The following is a 17,589-nucleotide window of genomic DNA, read 5'->3' as shown; positions in this document are numbered from 1 at the left end:
AGAAACGTGAAAGGGGGCGTTCCAAAATTCATCGAGGGCGGCGGGTATAGCGTCGAGCACGAATTGGCGTGGATACGTGTCGCCCACCTCCGAGCGATGCAACAGTTCGTATCATATTTTTATTGTGGTGCTACGTGGTGTTGCGCGACGCGATGCGGTTAGTTGTGAACGGACGCGCGCGGAAAACAGCGAAAGACGAGACGACGCGTGCGACGGACTGCGCTACGTGATTCTAACCTCAGTCGAGCTCGCCCGCGTATCTCCTGGCGTGACGGCCGAGCGTCAGCTTGGCTTGACAGGTATCAGCTGTTCCAGTAAATAAACCGCCGTGCACGACCGTCGACGATGGACGACGTGGAGGATACCGCGCGAAGCGACGCGCGGTCGTCCGACGGCGAAGAGGCGGACGTTAGCGAGCTGGACGACGGCAGCGAGTCCTCGTCGTCTGGCGAGTGCGAGATAAGTTGGGACGTGATGTTGGACTCGATCCTCCTGAGCATCTTCAAGTACCTGAAGCCGAGGGAGCTGATCACCGCGGGCGAGGTGTGCCGCTCGTGGTACAGGGTGTCGCGTGACGAGTTCCTGTGGAAGTATTTATTTTATCGGACGTACAAGATAGATCCGGATGTCGGCATCGTGCCAGGTACGTACATCTCGCCACGGATGCGACATTCGTGGCATTTTAACGTGATTGAGAATAATACTCTCCCACTGGATATCATAAGTCGGAAATACATAAATTTATATGCAGACAACAATTTAAAAGTTTTTTTATTGTTTGGATTTATTTTACATTCAAACAATTTAATGTCATACGAAACATTATCTTTATTATCTATATTGAAAAAAGTATTGTTTCGTTGTATCAAATGTTATGATTAATAAATAATCAAATAATCATATTTGTATATTTCTTTAAATAGTTTTATTTGATTATTCTAAAGGATTTTTTGTTTTTAATAAATTTTATTAAGTTTTAAGAAAAAATTTCTCTGTATACCATCTACTTTTGAAGAAGTTTGATTCAAGATTGGAGCAAAGTTCTTAAATTAAAATAGTATTTAAAGAAAAAGAGAGATATGTATCAAACAATGTTGAGTAAACTTGAATGAGTTTCGTAATTTATCATAGATTTCCTAATCATTATTAACAAATTAATAGTAATATTGGTTCTTTATAATACTATTGTTTTTGCTATTTTTCTTCTCACATACTCTCATGAGATCATCTTACAATACATACATATAATTTTTTATTTTTTACTTTGGTATCAAAGATCATTGATATCAAAACAAAAATAAAAATTATTAATTGTTTTGTATCAAAGATCTGATATAATTTTTTGCTTTGATACCAAAGCAAAAAATTATATCAAATAATGAAAGTAATATTTCAGAGTAACTTTTTGCACTTGAAGAGATCTATCTTGTGTTTTAATTTATATGCACATGTATTAATTTTATCAACGCAATATCTTAATATCTGAGATTTGTTATCCTCTTGTAGGAAAAACCTCCTGGTTTGGAGAATTTAAACGCTTGGCATATCACACCCCACTGATAGAAACTGAAGTTCTTAAAGAACATTCGCATCAAGTCTTACACGTGAGCTTTTCCCACAATGGCAAAATGTTCGCAACCTGTTCAAAAGATGGATATATTCTTGTAAGTTTGCCTCTCGCTTTTTTATATATTCTTTTCTATCACGCAAACATTTATATTTATATTACTTGCACGCTTTTATTTTAGGTATGGCAAAGTCAGTATCCTGTTACTATAAAATATTCGCATGACATGAAGACATTTAGTTGGAAGTACACACAATTTTCCCAGTTTAATTGTACAGATACATTACTTCTTGTGTCTGGTGTCCACTTTGGTACACCCCATAGTACTTCAGGAGAAATAGCAGTATTCAGAGTGGCACGTAAGTGCAAACACGATTAAGATCTTATATGTATCAATAAGATGAAGATTACACGACGCAGAAACTGATAAAGCAATTAAAAAAATTATCTAATCATACAAATTTTTATTTTAAAAATTATTTTGGTCGCAAATAAACGCTCATATATTTTTTGTTTACTTATGTAGCTGGCTTTGACCTCCAATGTAGAGTAGTGAATAAGCCGTATGACATATTTGGTACATGGTACAGTGAACGTTACCTTTTGAGTGGAAATCTGCATTGGCTGGCACACTTGGTTAGTACTAGCGTAGTTTGGCTCAATAAGGCAAACCAGGAATCAGCTAGCGAGCATGTGCCTATTATGACGCAGCTTTTCAGGTAAAGTGATAAATCGGTATAATATCTTTTTAATCAATCCTTAATTCAATTTAATTTTTCGTTTAGAAACATAAGGAAACTTTCTTAAATGGAGTTATAATTTTTTTGTCGTGTTCTTGTAATGCTTTACAGATTCTACAATGGAAATGCTTCCTCGATTAGGGCAATTATGGTTGCAAATTGTCTAGCACCTGCTCCAGCTGAATCTACCGAACAACAGAGCCAACCATCTTCCTCGAATACTAAGGAAGAAAAAGGAAATCCACCGAGTCATAAAGATTTGTTGTCGCCTTCGGGCGAGTCCAATAGCTCGCAAGGTCAGGAAGAGCCAGTTTACATTACGTCATCCAGAATACAGTATGATCTCCTTTTTTTTTTAATATGTGTAATAAATCATACATTTTTATTAGTGACTAATATTACATACTATACGATAGATATAGTACGTTAGAAGGTGCATTTTCAAACTGGAAGAAACTTGGTGATGGTTTTGAATATGCTACTCCTATACAGTACAATCAAGAATATAGGCAGGTTGAGATGCAGAAAAAACTACACGACGCAGAAGAGAGCGACAGTGAAAGTGACACTGTAAAGGTGGAGGAGGAGAGTGAATCTGGACTGCATGAAAGCGACAGCGAAAATGAGATTGTAAAGTGGGAGGAGAGTGAATCTGGAGGTAGGAAAATCACGTGCGTGATGTATGGCAATAGGGGACTATAACCGGTCATCATCAATCACTGCATAAGACACGATGCCAATAAATTATAAATTTACAGAATCGACATTAAACGAGGAATGTGATACGGACGAGTTAGCCAATAATCCCGAGAAACTTCTTATTTTTACAACTGGCTCAAAAACATATACTCCGCATAAAGTTGGCTTTAAGAGGATCAAATTAGTCACTTTTCCACGAAGATTGGATCCAGGACCACCGCTGCGCGAGAGAATAGCACAACAAAAGAGAGCGCGAGAAAGACGGAATACACAGTCAGTGGAAGATTGGTTAAATTATGAATCTGTGGCCGATAAGTTCGACAAAATAGACCATTTAATTGATCTTCATGGTCATATTATTGGAATGGGACTCTCACCCGATCATAGGTCATTTAACAATCATCATGCAGACTAAATGTATACTTGAAATGTGTATATACAACTAATAATGGATATGTTTTCAGATATCTTTATGTGAATACAAGACCATGGCCGAAAGGTTACGTTATTACTAATCCTTTACAACCACCGCCGATAGCTCAAGAAATCGATATTCATGTAATCGATTTGGTAACACTGAAACAAGTTGGCACGATGTTAAGAGCGCACAAAGCATATACGCCTAATAACGAATGTTTCTTTATATTCTTGGATGTATGTAACGAATATGTAGCAAGGTGATAATTAATAACATTTGTATTAATTTAATATAATTTGATGTCGAAATATTTTTAGAATATGAAACATTTGCTATAAAATTTCTTGTTTGCAGTGGTGCAGAGGATAAACATGGTTACTTATGGGATAGACATTATGGAAATTGCTTAGCAAAATTTCCTCACAATGATGTAGTCAATTCAGTAGCTTTTAATCCACGCGATCCTGAAATGTTAGTTACAACCAGTGACGATTATACAGTTAAAATATGGCGGAGTCGGGCTATGGTGAAGGCTTTAGGATTAGAGGAAAAGTCTTATCGTAGGGGGATGGAGGTACGAAGGAGACATTGGTATCGAAAACGTGCTACTAATATTGACTGACTAAAAACTATTAAATTTCCAATTTAAACATTTATTTTTACAAGATCTTAGAGATATATTTTGCACTTAAGTTATACTATACAAAATCGTCCAGAATGCTATTATTGCGTAAAAGCACTAATATGATGAGAATATATTTTTGATTATCTGAAATTATGTAAATGGATATGCAGACTTTCATTTCTTGACAATATAGAATCTTATTAGATGAGTACTTCTATTTTGAAAAAAAAAATTAAAAATTACTAAGAAAGTTGTTAAAAGAATAAAAATATCATAAGAATATTGTTGATGTATCTGTTATGCAAAATTATAAAATATCTAACACAAAAGATTTTAAAATTACATCATTCTTACTCAGATTATTATCAAACTATTTTAACATTTTCAACTCATAAATATTAGATTAGTGATCTGCCTAATGATAAAAAATGTCCCATTTTATTCCATGTTATATTTTTAAATCGTCAACTTGAAATTTAACTATAAAGTCTATGTATATGGAACTAGATTTAAAAGTTTTAATTTTTGAAGAAAAAAAAGAAAAGCTGAAACTTTTAATGAAAGTGTGCAACGAATATTAATTTTTTTCTGATAATTCTGTTTCTTTTTATGAATATGATCTATCGAATCTTTATTTTATTTTGTCTTATATATAATGTATTTGAAATATTTACAAATTTTATTTGTCTACTTATAGATAGAGAAAACAAGGAATAAATGTAAATGTGCACTATTTTGTATCTTTTATCTTTTCTTTGTCGTATGTAATGAGATATAATTAGTTATAATTATGACATACGATAATACATGCCGTAACTTGTAATACATTAGTTCATTTTTTGAGCTTGTATATATCAATAATAAGATTATAAATATAATAAATTTCCCAAACAAAAATAAAATTTTAACATATTCCTCATCTTCCTGCGTATCAGAAAATGATTCTAAACTTCATTTGGTAATAATGAAATGTGTGAACCAATATTATTGTAATTAAATTATTAATGTAAGTCACAAAAAGTAACAACACGTATTTTCTTAGCACTTAAAATCTAAATTGATCTAAATTTCTATATTAGATAGTAAATAACAAATAGTACATATAAAGAAAATGACATTAATTTGGAAATATAATATATATATATATGGAATGATAAAGTTACTTTCCAAAGAATGTTGGACAATGTACTATTCTCAAGATCCGTATATAACAATTAACAATTTGAACAACATTTTGTAATCTGCGCGGTATTGTTAAAGCACTGTAATATAAAGACATGTACTAGTGCAAAATCATAGTTATCGTTTGTGTACCTAAAACGACAACGCAACATGGTGTCATCAATGTTGTATAAAATTTATTTCTTTAATTATTGTATGTGTATATACTTACCTACAATCCATCATCTTTTTCGGTATGACACACTGATTCCAGAAATAGCATAAAGGAATTTGTTTTCCATTTAGGGAAACGTCAGTAAGCATGAAAACGCACTATGTTGATCCTGTTGCAATCGGTTCTGTAAGAAAAACAATGACATGAAATAAGGATATATTATTAGGGGTATGAACATATTTTATTTACGAAAAATTTACCAGGATGTGAAGACATTCCTTCTCGCGCAGGATCACCAGGTTTAGGTAATACTTTCTTATGAGAATCTTTATCTCCATGACAATGTTCACATTCATCATCACTATCTTCGGAACTACTTTCACCAAAAGTTTTTGGTTTCTCATAAATACAACAACCTGTAAATAAAAGATTATATATAAAAGTCTTTCCGTTCAATAATTTGGAAAAATTGTACAGAAATAATAAATATATATACTTACATTTTGATTTCTTTTTATTTAAATTTTCATTATCTACAGTCCCTTGAGTCCACTGAACCTTTTTATTTGATTTTGGCTTTCGTAGACGTAATCGTACAGTAGGTACATCCTATATAATATAAAAATTTTTATATTATAATTTTTTAATTATACATAGTGATTTTTATAATTAACTTTATGATTGTAGAATGATTGAAACTTAAATGATTGTAGAAAAAATTTGTTACAATAAGCATAATACAAATTAATATAATTTATTAAGTGTGTTAAAAATGATACATGTTTTAAAAATATAACAAAATTTACAGTTTTTTAATTTTATTACATTTTATTAAAGTAAAATATATCTTAAGTCTTAAAAAAAATATATATATCGATAAAATACAAATCTTAAAATATAACATTCATATAATATGATGAAATACATCTTGATACAATATGCATTGGTCACTATTATTAAAATTGCTTCATAACAACTCTGTTTTATTATAAAATAGAGATTTGTTACCCCACTGATAAAAATATACAGATAAAAAGAGATTTATGAATTATCGCACAACTTTCTGTGCCTTTAAACTTTCTACTTTATCATCTGAATAGTTTAATATGTTTCTTAAAACTTCTGACGTATGCTGTCCCAATGCTGGTGGTGGTGATCGCACTATATTGGTAGCGTAGCTGTATGTCACAGGTGGTCCAACAAGTTTCACTTTGCCAGCAACTGGGTGATCTACTTCTTGAACCAACTTTATATATTTTACGTGGGGGTCGTCGAATACCTAGAAGTTATGTGCAAAGTTCAAAAACATGAAATTTATTACATTACGAATAATGCATGGAGATCTCAGTTCGGATTGTAATTAATTCACCTCTCTTATATTATTTACTGCTCCATAAGGAAACGAGGCCCCTTTCAGTATTGCAGACCAATCTTGATTTGTCTTTTTTTTAAGCGTATCTCTAAGAATTGCAAGTAGCTCTGTTCTGTTCTTAACTCTAACTGTGTTATTCTTAAACTTGTCATTGGTGCCGAGTTCTGGCATTTGTAATCTTTTTACTAATTCAATAAATTGCGCGTCGCTTCCTATCCCGATCGTCATGTATCCGTCTTTCGTGGAAAAGGCTTCGTAAGGAACGATGCTCTCGTGTTCAGACCCCCACCTCGTTGCCTCCTTATTGCCATTCAAGTAATTCGAGGCGATGTTTATCAGGCACGAGATCTGTGTCGACAGGAGATTACACTGTATCCATTGGCCTTTATTGGTTCTCATTCTTTGCAGCAAAGCCGCCATGATAGCTCCGTGAGCGTACAGACCCGTCGCCAGGTCGGTCATCGCCACGCCAACTTTGCATGGTGGTCCGTCTTTCGGTCCGGTGATGTGCAACAGGCCGCCCAAGGAAGCGGCGATGACGTCGTACCCGGGTCTGCTCGCGTACGGTCCTTGGGACCCATAGCCCGTCAACGAGCAGTACACGAGACGCGGCGCTATCCTGGCCACATCTTCGTATCCTAGGCCCATGCTGTTCAGCTTGCCCGGCACGTAATTCTCCACCAGGACGTCGCACGTCCGCGCCAACTCGTAGATGATATCTCTGCCCCTCTTCAGGTCTACGCAGACGCTCTTCTTGTTTCGGTTCACGCTCATGAAGTACGTGGCCTCCCGCGTGCCCTGGCAGAACGGCGGACCCCAGTTGCGCGCCTCGTCCCCGCCGTCGGGTCGCTCGATCTTCAGGACCTCCGCGCCGAGATCGCCCAGGATCATGGTGCAGTAGGGGCCGGCCACGATCCGCGTCAGATCCAGAACTCGTATCCCGTTCAACGGCGAGCGACCGTCGTCAGGCTCGATCGCGGCCGTGCAGAATTCACGTCTGCGGCTCCATGCGAGAGGCCTCTCGCTCGCCGCGCGGCTTCGCATGCAGCAAGTTGCGAGTATTCCACGTCGTATCATGTCAAGTCAAAAATCTTGAAGATGAGGCGAACTGTTACGTGCCGCAATATTTTTAAGCGCAAACTAAACGTACACGGAGACACTACCCAGATAACCAAGCGTGGTTAATCATCACATTAGGAATGCAATCGTATTCAGCAACGTGAGTGATTATACAAGAATTCAGTTGATAACATTTTAAGAGCAAGCGGTCAGTAATATTAGTACGGTATGTTGTTAGCAATGTGACGACAACATGATGACAACTGATGACTTGTCGTTTCTTCAACAGCGGTCAACAGCATTTTGATGGTAACGAAAAAGAGATAATGTTTTCCTTCGGGTATCCCATATTTGTCCTCAATCGTTGAAGTTTTGTAATTGATTCTCATTGTTAACAAAATTGAAACAATGTGTAAGTATTAAATGTTTACAACAATTTGCCAACAACCCAGTAAACATCGATATCTTGTAGAAATAGGAAAGACATCTTATTTAAGATGTCTTCAAGACATTTCTAAAATATATCTAAAAGATATCTAAAAAGATTTTGTTGAAGATATCTTAAAAGATGTCTTTAAAATTTTCGAACTAGACATATCAAAGATATCTAAAGACCTATACAAGATATTTAATGGCCTTTCCCTGGCCAGAAGCCTAATATTAGGTTTATAATTAAATTTACTGAAAACACTATATATTTATTTAGTTAAAATTACTTCTTTTATCATAATATACAGGGTGAGGCAAACCAACATCAACAAGTTGCCGTCAACATGCTGTAGTCTAGTGTCGAATTCACGTGAGTAAACCTAAGACACACAATGCTGAAGCACCTTGTCTCGAGTTTTTAGAAATTGTTGCTGCAACGGTTGACAGCAACATGACGGCAACTTCATAGGCGTTTGGATATCTGGGTAGTCTCATGATTAAATTTCACTTAGGTAATTTAAGAGTTAATGTATTCTTTCTTGACAAACAGCAATGAGAAAGAGAGAAAAAAAGAGAGAGAGAGAGAGAGAGAGAGAGAGAGAGAGAGAGAGAGAGAGAGAGAGAGAGAGAGAGAGAGAAGACGAGTCCAAATTGCTACCAATGAGAACTAAAGTTCAAAAAATCTTTATTGTTATTGAGGAATTTTATTAAATAATAGTCTCGATAATAATAATAGTAACTGAAGATTCTGTAATGTAGAATTATTAGAAAAAAAATAGAAACAACGTAGATAGAAACAACTTAAACGTACCCAGTTACGAGACAGTAGGCGTTGGCACCTGCGTTTTTCTCCAACTCAAAAAATTGCAACGCAGATTGTAAAATAAAGAATACAGTATTAGATGTTATTCGTTTAAAGGAACAGTTCGACAGGATGAAAGAGACTTTTAAAAGGTTTCAAGATTATCGATCGAAAGTCTTTTAAATCCCAAAAGGTCAAGCGGCACGCAACAGAACGCGTAATCTCGTCTCGCGGCTACCGATATGACGCGACGTTTTTTGCGATTGTTTGCACGAGGATCCCGGCGACGTAAGTCGCATGTCGACCTGTCAGGCCGCGAAAAGTGATAAGAGCGACATTGTCGTGCGATGCACCATCTCTCAACCCTCGTCAAAATCTCGTCTTATCGCGTCGAGGCCGAGACCGTGTCTCGCAACATGTCGTGACGACGTTGAGGGGGTGGCCCCCTACACGTACCTGCGACCCGGAATCGGTGACGTCCGCAGGGGAGATTGTTTCCGTTTGCGTCTGCAAAGCCGGTTGCTCCGACATCGTTCTCTCCATGTGTCGTCGTCGCGGACGCGCGATACCTTTGAGCGCGAGAGACACGCACGATATCGCCGCATCAAACCTAACCCCTACGCCCCCTACGTGTCTCACGCCCTTCTCTCCCCGCCGTCCACCATTGCTGCAGTGCTGCCAAATTAGCAGTTGGCAGTACTAATTAGAATCGCCCGCGAATCTTTCTCGCGCTTTTTTCATTTTTAAAAAATTCTTAGTATAGATTTAAAAGCTCGGAAAAAACCGATTTTTTTCATTTTTTCCGCGGATCTTTAAGGTTTTTTTATCCTTGTGACAAGCTAATTAAAAAAGACTTTTTAATAAGGTTTACAAAATTCCAAATTCTTTTAACAAAAACATTTTGCAAGCACGTTAAAAATTTAAAATAATTTTTGTAATATGAAATCGTTCTTTGTCCTCATTTTTGTGTAAGCTTTAATAACGTAAAAAAATTTGAAATTCTGTAAAGTTGATTCAAAAATATTTGTTAAAATGTCAGTAATTTGCTTTTAGAGATTCTTGTGCTCTTTAAAATATAAAATGTAAATTTAAAAAATATATGTACAATCTATTAAGCAGTTATCCAACTAAATTCTTTAAAGAATTTTTAATGTATTGTTTACTACAACAAAATTGATATTTATGCTTAATATTGTTTTTTTTTTTGTAGTAATATTAATGTTTTTCAAACAAATCAACAATATATTCTAGTTAATTTTCACGTCTGTAGCAAAATTTAAAAAAAAGCTGTTTGCACCCATCAAAGGATATAAGAAAATATAAAATTAAACTGTTGGATTACACAGACATAAATATATTTATTTCAAGAATGTCACATAGTGAAAGCCAGATGTTACAATTTTTGTTTTTTAGATGTCAATTTAATCCCAAGATGTTGCTGAGACAAGAATAGTAGAAATCCAGTTTTGTTTTATTGATTTAAGTAGTTGAACTATTCCTACGTTACATTTAATCCAGCTATAAAACAAAATAATATATTTAACTATGTTAAATTTTTCACATTTACCTTGTAATCAAAGAGATATGGACAAATTTTTACCTTCTTGAAACCAATATCAGCTGCATATTCTCTAAAACACTGTCGGCAGATATTCAGGCCATATTTGCGAATAAGCCCATGTCTATTTGCACAGGCACGACTGCAACAAAATCGATTTTATTCAGACCACATGATACATAAATTTGTGACTAAGAAATATAATATGCATATTAATATAATTCAGAAACTAGTTCATCTATGTATTTTATTTATAATTATTTTAAATATTTTAAAGAAAAAAAAAATGAACAATTTTAGTTTAATTTGGTCAAAAACCAAAATGGATAATTTACTTAACTTGTATTTTTTAGGTTAGAATGTACATTTAAATACATGTCTGCACATACTATACGAATAATAGACGAGAATACATGTAAAAAATAATTACTTCAAATTTCAATTATCTCATCAAACTTTTTGCTTTAAATTAACTTTTTATTACTAATACTGTGAGATGACTTGTGACGACGCCACGCGACAGTCTTATGTCGATCACTTTATTCTACGTACTAAGTAAAAATTCGTTAATAAAAACTAGCGAGAACAAGAAAAACGTTGTACTAACCAGGATCTAGATCCTTGACCATATTTTCGTGGATGTGAATACCAAATATTCTGAAAACCCATGTTTGCGCGTATTGTCAGGTTTCTCCTGCAATGAATCCACAAACGTGAAAGACAGGAAGTAGATGAAAGATCAGAGAGATGGAAGAATTGCAACCTCCACCATGCGCGGCAACTTCTAGATGCCTAACCTAACCTGATCTAATCTGAGCGCCCGATCACGTGATTACATCAAAAAGCGCTTATTTTGAATGCATATAAATTATCTACTTATTCTCTTTTATTTATATTTATATTAATAATACACAAAATAACTATTTATTATTATATGCGTCAAGTAGAATTTATTAGATTTTATTATAAAGCGAGAATACACACACACACACACACCACACACACACGTATATGTATATATAAAACAAATATTTTTTAAAAAACACTAGTATGTATTTTTTAAATAAATTTTATTTAAGTTTTCAAGAAAAACGCGTGTATTTATTGCAATTTCTCGCGTATGAAATTCAAATATTATTATTAAAGAGAAACTTTATTAAATATTATAGAGAAATTATCTCGCTAGAAAATTTCATAAAGTGTAATTTGCAGACTATCTAATATCTACAGCATATGTAGAAAGTAATTATTAAATTCTTATTTTACACCTTATTTTACACAAAAAATTTTTAATTTAAAATTTTTAATTTAATTTTTAAACTTTAATTTTAATTTAAAAAATTTTTAATTAAAAAGTTAAAAATAGTTATATATAATTAAAATTAAATATTAAATATCACATTTTTGATGCATAAAAATATATAAGATATGAGTCTCGTTAATCTTTATTTTATCTATTTTAACATTATATAATTAACATCATTTTTATCATAAAATATATCAAGTCACCAATATATATTACAATGCATATAAAAATTTGACACAAACAAGTATTGTTGTTTCTAACAATGCAGGTTTTTATGATGAACGTCGTAATTTATGTCATGGATTGTACTCACGTAAAGAGAAACCGGTTTTTCAATGATTCTCCCACGTGGAAGGCGGTTGGTAAAGCGGGGATAAGTTACAACGGTACATACTTTCACAAGATGTGCATTTCGCTGTTCAAAAGTATAAACTCGTTGTGGACTGACCGATTAAATTAATTCTAGTCCCGCCTAAATCAAAATACTGCTATGTCAGACGAAAAGAAGCTTCAAAAAGAGCAAGAGGTACGACATGTAAAAACTAATTAGAATTAGAAACTATTCTTATTGCTATATAATGGTGAATTAGTTATATAGGTCAATGCTGTGGAATAATAACTAAAGATTTAATTCTCTCCTTTTTTCTAAGACATCTATTATTAACATTTATTATTAACGTGCAACTAAAATTATTAATATCATGAGATATTAAATTACATTTTTCTCATTTTTTTAAATTAATTTAAGAAAGTTCTAATCGACACAACACTGTTACAGAAAACACCATGTGCCATGAAAAGAAGTATCATGAATCTAAAGGTGAAGACAATGTTGAAGATTATTTTATCTTCTATAGTGGGTCCTCTTATTCTCTATGGCATACTTTTCTTATATTTGCGTTATCAAACGCATTTAAAACATCTATTAGAGAGACCGGTGATAATAAGTGAAGCTCGACCAAAGTACTGGGTCTATGCAAAGAGAAACGACACCAGTTATCTGAAACACGTGTACGCGGTGCTCCAACGACTCGGCTTCCAGGAAAGCAATAACGAATCTGACTGGGACCTGTTATGGGCCCATGATTATCCATTTCGCGTGTTGTCCACGAGCTTGAAGAAATTGCAGCAGCATCAGCGTGTCAATCATTTCCCTGGCTGCGGCTACATCACGAATAAGGTGGACCTGTCGACATCGCATGGCGGCCGGTACATTCCGGCGGCATTCAAGATGCCAGAGGATCAGCAAGCCTTTCTTGATTATGCTAGATCGAATCCTGAAAAGCTGTTTGTACAGAAGTCGAACGATCATCGAGGCATCCGCATTCGCGGCAGCAATGACGCGAATTTCACCGCCGGCACGTTTGTTCAGGAGTTCATCGAGCGGCCGTTCCTCGTGGACGGCTATAAATTCGATATCGGCGTCTACACCGTCGTCACGTCTGTGGATCCGCTGCGAGTGTATGTTTACAAGGGCGACGTGTTGTTTCGCTTCTGTCCAGTGGAGTATTACCCGTTCGACCCGGAGATTCTGGACAAGTACGTAGTTGGTGATGATTATCTGCCGATTTGGAACGTGCCGTCCTTGAAGAAATACTACACTGAACTCGGACACTCGATGAAGGACTCATTCGACGCATACGTCAGAGAGCAAGGAAAAGATCCGGAGGAAATGTGGGAGAAGGTGTACGATGCTATCCGGGAAGTCACTTTGATGAAGGAGGCGCAGATCAGAGAGGTCTCCAAGCGCTTTGGTAACGGCAGAAATTTCTTCGAGCTCGTGAGATTCGATTTAGCCCTCGACGAGGATCTGAATGTCTACATGATGGAGGCGAACATGTCGCCGAATCTGTCCTCCGCGCATTATCCACCGAATCAGTTGCTCTACGAGCAGGTGATATTCAATACGTTCGCGTTAATTGGTATCGCCAAGAGAACTAGAAGAGAATCCTTGAGAACAAGGTAGCATAGGATAAAGATTCCTGTAAACATAGATATTTTTAGAAATGTAACTGTACACCTAAAAAAATACAATAGAATTATTTATATAGAACATAATTGATTTGTCGATATATTACAGAAATAAAAAGGAGGAAGAAATGGAAGTAGCGAACAAGAATGTCGCAGTGATGCCGGAGCTTTGCAAGAAATGCGACGACTGTTTTCGCGTAGAGTGCCAACTATGCCGACCATGCTTTACATCGGAAACAAAACTTATTTTGACGCAGAGTTATCTCGAGCATCAGAATCGGATGGATTTTCAAAGAATTTTTCCACCGCCCATAGTAAGTCATACTATTTCATGTAACTAATCATCCAGATCTTAATTGGATGTATCTTTTATAGACGCGAGACATGACGCTGAAGAACTATACACTGAGAAATCAACTACTTATTAGATGGTATCAAGGAAAATGCAAATTGGATAAGACATGGTGCAGTTGATATAATCACAAATATATCCTGAGTTCTATATAATATTTATTTCAAGTGTATAAAACTGTATATATAATGTATAAACAGGTAGGAACACTAGCATATGAACATTGTGAAATACACATGTAAAGTAAAAACGCGTGAAAGTGTTGAATTTTATAGCATCATTATTACTGTTCTATTTGTACATTGTACATTTAGAATATAAGACATTATAAAAAGATTTATTGCAATAAAATTGTATGCTAGAGCAATGTATTACTAAAAACATATTTCACACATATTGTTGTGATATATCAAATGAATATGTACAAAAAAAAGTCTCACATAAAATTATAAAAACTGTAAAAAAGATTATTTGCTCTCTGTGGATAAAGTCCCTTTAGTGTTACGACCCTTTTTTACTTTTGATTCGGGTGCGTTTGGATTAACACCTTTATAAAACTGTTGGAGCAACTTCATAGCCTCCTCTCCCTTAACATTTCCTTGTATTACTATTTTCGGATCGTAAAACTTGGGCACTTCGAGAACACTAACGCAACCGCCGAATCGATCGTTTGCACAGCCGTATATAATACTGCGTACCTGTAGTTGTAGCAATGCTGACATACACATTATGCACGGCTCTACCGTGACAATTACATCTAGATTACGAAACACTATTTCGTACTCCACGCGTTTCTCCTTACAGAACTTTAAGACCTGGTCGATGCAATTTATCTCGGCATGGCGAGTTGCGTTACAAGTTTCGTTCACTGTATTATTACCCGTTGCAATTACCTCGTTATTATATATAAATAAACAACCAACTGGGACTTCACCAGCTCTCAACGATTCCTCAGCTTTTTGTAATGCAACGTCCATCCATGCCAAAGCATCCATAATAAGTATTACTGAATATCGTAATATATGTTGCCGAGTTTAAAATATTCGTAAAATTCAATGTTAAAGATCTTTTTTTTATAAAACTATTATTTTTTGCAAACTCTTTATAAAAAAAATTAATGTTATTAAAAAAAAATGATATCCTGCACAACAGAAAATTTAGACAGTACTCTTCTTTTCAAAATACTTAAGTAATTTCAATTCGTTTAGCCGTTTCATAGCCGTTTCGTTCCAATTTTGATTACCAACAGCTCTTGGACTGGGATGTCGCAGGACCATTACCTGAAAGAATCATAATATAAATTATTTCATATAACAATAAAAATCCAAGCTAAACTAATAATTCAAAAAAAGACATGACAAATAAATTAATAAAGATGGTAACACTTATTTTTTATAAATAAAAAATTCAACAAATAATGTTGCGCTACATGTTTCTATTATACTTGATCTTCTTCAACTGAAATTACGGTTTTAATTTTAATAATATATTGTCAGTACAATCAATAATTAAAATTGCAAATAAAGAAAATCAGGTAGAAATATGTATCGCAATATTATTTGTTAAACTCTTTTCCATGATATTACTATTAAATTCTTTATTTATAAAAAATAAATACTATTATCCTTGTTAACTTGCTCGTTGTAGCCTTTTTTAAATTATTAGTATATTTGAGTATATATATACAAATCGTATTATGATTACATATATACTCTTAAAAAATAATATGCATGTATTACTTGTACTGGAAGATTTGCTGTCTGAACTGCAATCTGTGCTCTTTTCTCAGCGTAGTTACCAATACCAATGACAATCTCTGCTTTCAGAAGTTGTATTATATCTATCAGGGATTTGTCGCATGTCTCATGTAAGATCTTCTGTCCATCACCCTGAAAAGTACAGAAAAGTTCAGCATAAGAAGAAAGGAATGCAACAACAATAAATATTGCCTTTAATTCCGCAGGGGTGATGTTTCGAGCTCTGCCGTCCATGAACGCGAGAGGGCAATAATTGTGCATGTATGCGTGCTGGAAGAAGTTCTCAGGACTTCCACAAAGGTCCCGGAAAAGGCCCCACAGTCTCTGTCCGCTGACTTCGCTGCGTGTACACTGGAATCCCGTCACCTTCCGTTCAGGATGTTCCTTCTTGGGTTTGCCAACAGGACCCGAGATCTTGAGCCAATCACGCACCATATTTATCTCTCCAAACGGTACCCCAGTTTGCGACATACCCCATGGTCCAGGATTCATACCAACAAACAAGATCTTCTTTACGCCACTGCAGTATTTGTGCACATACATAGCATGCGTTTTGGATGCATACTCAAGCGGATTGTAAATATACTGTATGGCAGATGGAAAGGTAACGTTCTGTAATTTGGTACAAAGCTCTTGTTCAATCAACAGTAATCTATCAGAGATGGATGTAGATACTGCAGAAGTGTGATCGACTGTAGTTTCATTTTCTTCAGTGTTAGAAGCTTCAGTATTGAAAGTTTCAATATTAGAGGCTTCAGTATTAGAAGCACCTGTAAGTATCGCAGAATCATGTTCAGTTGTATTTTGTTTTGCTTTTGTATCAGAAACAGGAGCATGCTCCTTTGTGTCTCCATTTTCATCTGCCTGTTGCTTAATTCCCAAAGTTGTCTGTATTTGGGTCATGTAATCCATGACACTTGAATTTGATCGTTTTAACTTCTTTTCACTGGGCACATCGTCGCTCTTTGCTCTGGCTCTCTTTGCACGAGGCATGATTACTTTTGGAAAGTTCGATGTAAACTCAAGATTTACTTGAATATTATTTTGAGGGTATTGTTTCTAATTAAATATTATACTCAAGTTAAACACCAGTAAATGATTATATTAATTTAAAGATCTACGATAATTCTTTAAGATACAAATATATTATTATAAAAAAATTAGTTAACTCAAGACAAAACGATGTGATCAGATGTGATAATAACTGCACAATTGTTTTTTATGCTTCTTATCGGATTAACTTATCAGATAAGCATTACCATACTACTGCAAATGTAAAGCAGAAAAGAAACCTTACTGATGTAGGAATGCAGTTCTAATCTAATCTCTCACTTTCGCTTTCGTTTTCTCTCTCTTTCTCACGGTCCGTTTAAAATCTACGAAATGCATTCGAATGTTCCCGAAAATATTCCTTTTCGCAGGTACACAAAAAAGCCTCTCTACTCACCCGTGTGTTTTGTGTTATCCTGCCAGTTGTACGCGCACGAATAAACACGGTGCAGTTGCACTTTCTACATCGCGACTGCATTCGATTGGCGCTCACAGCGTTCTATCAAGGACCGGTTGTTCCAACTTTTTGGTAAACTTACCTATCAGAT

At 35.0% G+C, this 17,589-nt stretch overlaps 7 protein-coding genes across 11 annotated transcripts; 2 read left to right on the top strand and 5 right to left on the bottom strand.

The window, feature by feature from the left end:
• The first annotated feature begins 318 nt into the window (after positions 1-318).
• LOC105835013 (F-box/WD repeat-containing protein 5) lies at positions 319-4,940 on the top strand. Its single transcript, XM_012677933.3, has 9 exons — positions 319-643; positions 1,507-1,664; positions 1,749-1,926; positions 2,094-2,286; positions 2,419-2,643; positions 2,724-2,965; positions 3,066-3,393; positions 3,471-3,683; positions 3,779-4,940. The coding sequence occupies exons 1-9, from the start codon at positions 346-348 to the stop codon at positions 4,044-4,046; spliced, it is 2,103 nt and encodes a 700-aa protein (XP_012533387.1). The 5' UTR covers positions 319-345; the 3' UTR covers positions 4,047-4,940.
• LOC105835018 (E3 ubiquitin-protein ligase PPP1R11) lies at positions 4,062-9,701 on the bottom strand. 2 transcript variants are annotated; one of them, XR_004962388.1, is made up of 5 exons: positions 9,504-9,700; positions 5,886-5,994; positions 5,646-5,801; positions 5,443-5,569; positions 4,062-5,363 (listed from the first exon to the last, which is right to left on the bottom strand). XR_004962388.1 is itself a non-coding variant. In XM_036283510.1 (4 exons), the coding sequence occupies exons 1-4, from the start codon at positions 9,588-9,590 to the stop codon at positions 5,544-5,546; spliced, it is 378 nt and encodes a 125-aa protein (XP_036139403.1). In that variant the 5' UTR covers positions 9,591-9,701; the 3' UTR covers positions 4,062-5,543. The 2 variants fall into 2 exon arrangements, 1 of the variants encoding a protein (XP_036139403.1); XM_036283510.1 differs by having other exon boundaries at positions 4,062-5,569; positions 9,504-9,701.
• On the bottom strand, positions 6,001-9,497 carry LOC105835014 (succinate--hydroxymethylglutarate CoA-transferase). Of its 3 annotated transcripts, none has more exons than XM_012677935.3 (3): positions 9,057-9,497; positions 6,755-7,865; positions 6,001-6,664 (listed from the first exon to the last, which is right to left on the bottom strand). In XM_012677935.3, exons 2-3 carry the CDS (start codon positions 7,832-7,834, stop codon positions 6,434-6,436), a joined length of 1,311 nt encoding a protein of 436 aa, XP_012533389.1. In that variant the 5' UTR covers positions 7,835-7,865; positions 9,057-9,497; the 3' UTR covers positions 6,001-6,433. The 3 variants fall into 3 exon arrangements, with proteins under 3 accessions (XP_012533389.1, XP_012533388.1, XP_036139393.1); XM_012677934.3 differs by having other exon boundaries at positions 6,755-7,848; XM_036283500.1 differs by lacking the exon at positions 9,057-9,497 and having other exon boundaries at positions 6,755-9,050.
• A 684-nt stretch (positions 9,702-10,385) lies between the features above and the next one.
• On the bottom strand, positions 10,386-11,370 carry LOC105835012 (40S ribosomal protein S29). Its single transcript, XM_012677932.2, has 3 exons — positions 11,213-11,370; positions 10,648-10,747; positions 10,386-10,565 (listed from the first exon to the last, which is right to left on the bottom strand). The coding sequence occupies exons 1-3, from the start codon at positions 11,272-11,274 to the stop codon at positions 10,557-10,559; spliced, it is 171 nt and encodes a 56-aa protein (XP_012533386.1). The 5' UTR covers positions 11,275-11,370; the 3' UTR covers positions 10,386-10,556.
• Positions 11,371-12,113: 743 nt separating this feature from the next.
• On the top strand, positions 12,114-14,699 carry LOC105835024 (probable tubulin polyglutamylase ttll-15). Its single transcript, XM_012677953.3, has 4 exons — positions 12,114-12,437; positions 12,690-13,873; positions 13,992-14,196; positions 14,258-14,699. The coding sequence occupies exons 1-4, from the start codon at positions 12,402-12,404 to the stop codon at positions 14,354-14,356; spliced, it is 1,524 nt and encodes a 507-aa protein (XP_012533407.2). The 5' UTR covers positions 12,114-12,401; the 3' UTR covers positions 14,357-14,699.
• Positions 14,375-15,267, bottom strand: LOC105835026 (tRNA-specific adenosine deaminase 2). Its single transcript, XM_012677956.3, has one exon. The coding sequence runs from the start codon at positions 15,227-15,229 to the stop codon at positions 14,702-14,704; it is 528 nt and encodes a 175-aa protein (XP_012533410.1). The 5' UTR covers positions 15,230-15,267; the 3' UTR covers positions 14,375-14,701.
• A 51-nt stretch (positions 15,268-15,318) lies between these two features.
• On the bottom strand, positions 15,319-17,544 carry LOC105835025 (single-strand selective monofunctional uracil DNA glycosylase). 2 transcript variants are annotated; one of them, XM_028194611.2, is made up of 4 exons: positions 17,439-17,544; positions 16,184-17,050; positions 15,974-16,123; positions 15,319-15,514 (listed from the first exon to the last, which is right to left on the bottom strand). In XM_028194611.2, exons 1-4 carry the CDS (start codon positions 17,517-17,519, stop codon positions 15,392-15,394), a joined length of 1,221 nt encoding a protein of 406 aa, XP_028050412.2. In that variant the 5' UTR covers positions 17,520-17,544; the 3' UTR covers positions 15,319-15,391. The 2 variants fall into 2 exon arrangements, with proteins under 2 accessions (XP_028050412.2, XP_012533408.2); XM_012677954.3 differs by lacking the exon at positions 17,439-17,544 and adding an exon at positions 17,289-17,432.
• Positions 17,545-17,589: the final 45 nt, after the last annotated feature.

The sequence above is a fragment of the Monomorium pharaonis genome, chromosome 2, assembly GCF_013373865.1.
Source record: "Monomorium pharaonis isolate MP-MQ-018 chromosome 2, ASM1337386v2, whole genome shotgun sequence".
NCBI lineage: Eukaryota > Metazoa > Arthropoda > Insecta > Hymenoptera > Formicidae > Monomorium > Monomorium pharaonis.
This window is presented reverse-complemented; position numbering and strand designations above follow the sequence as displayed.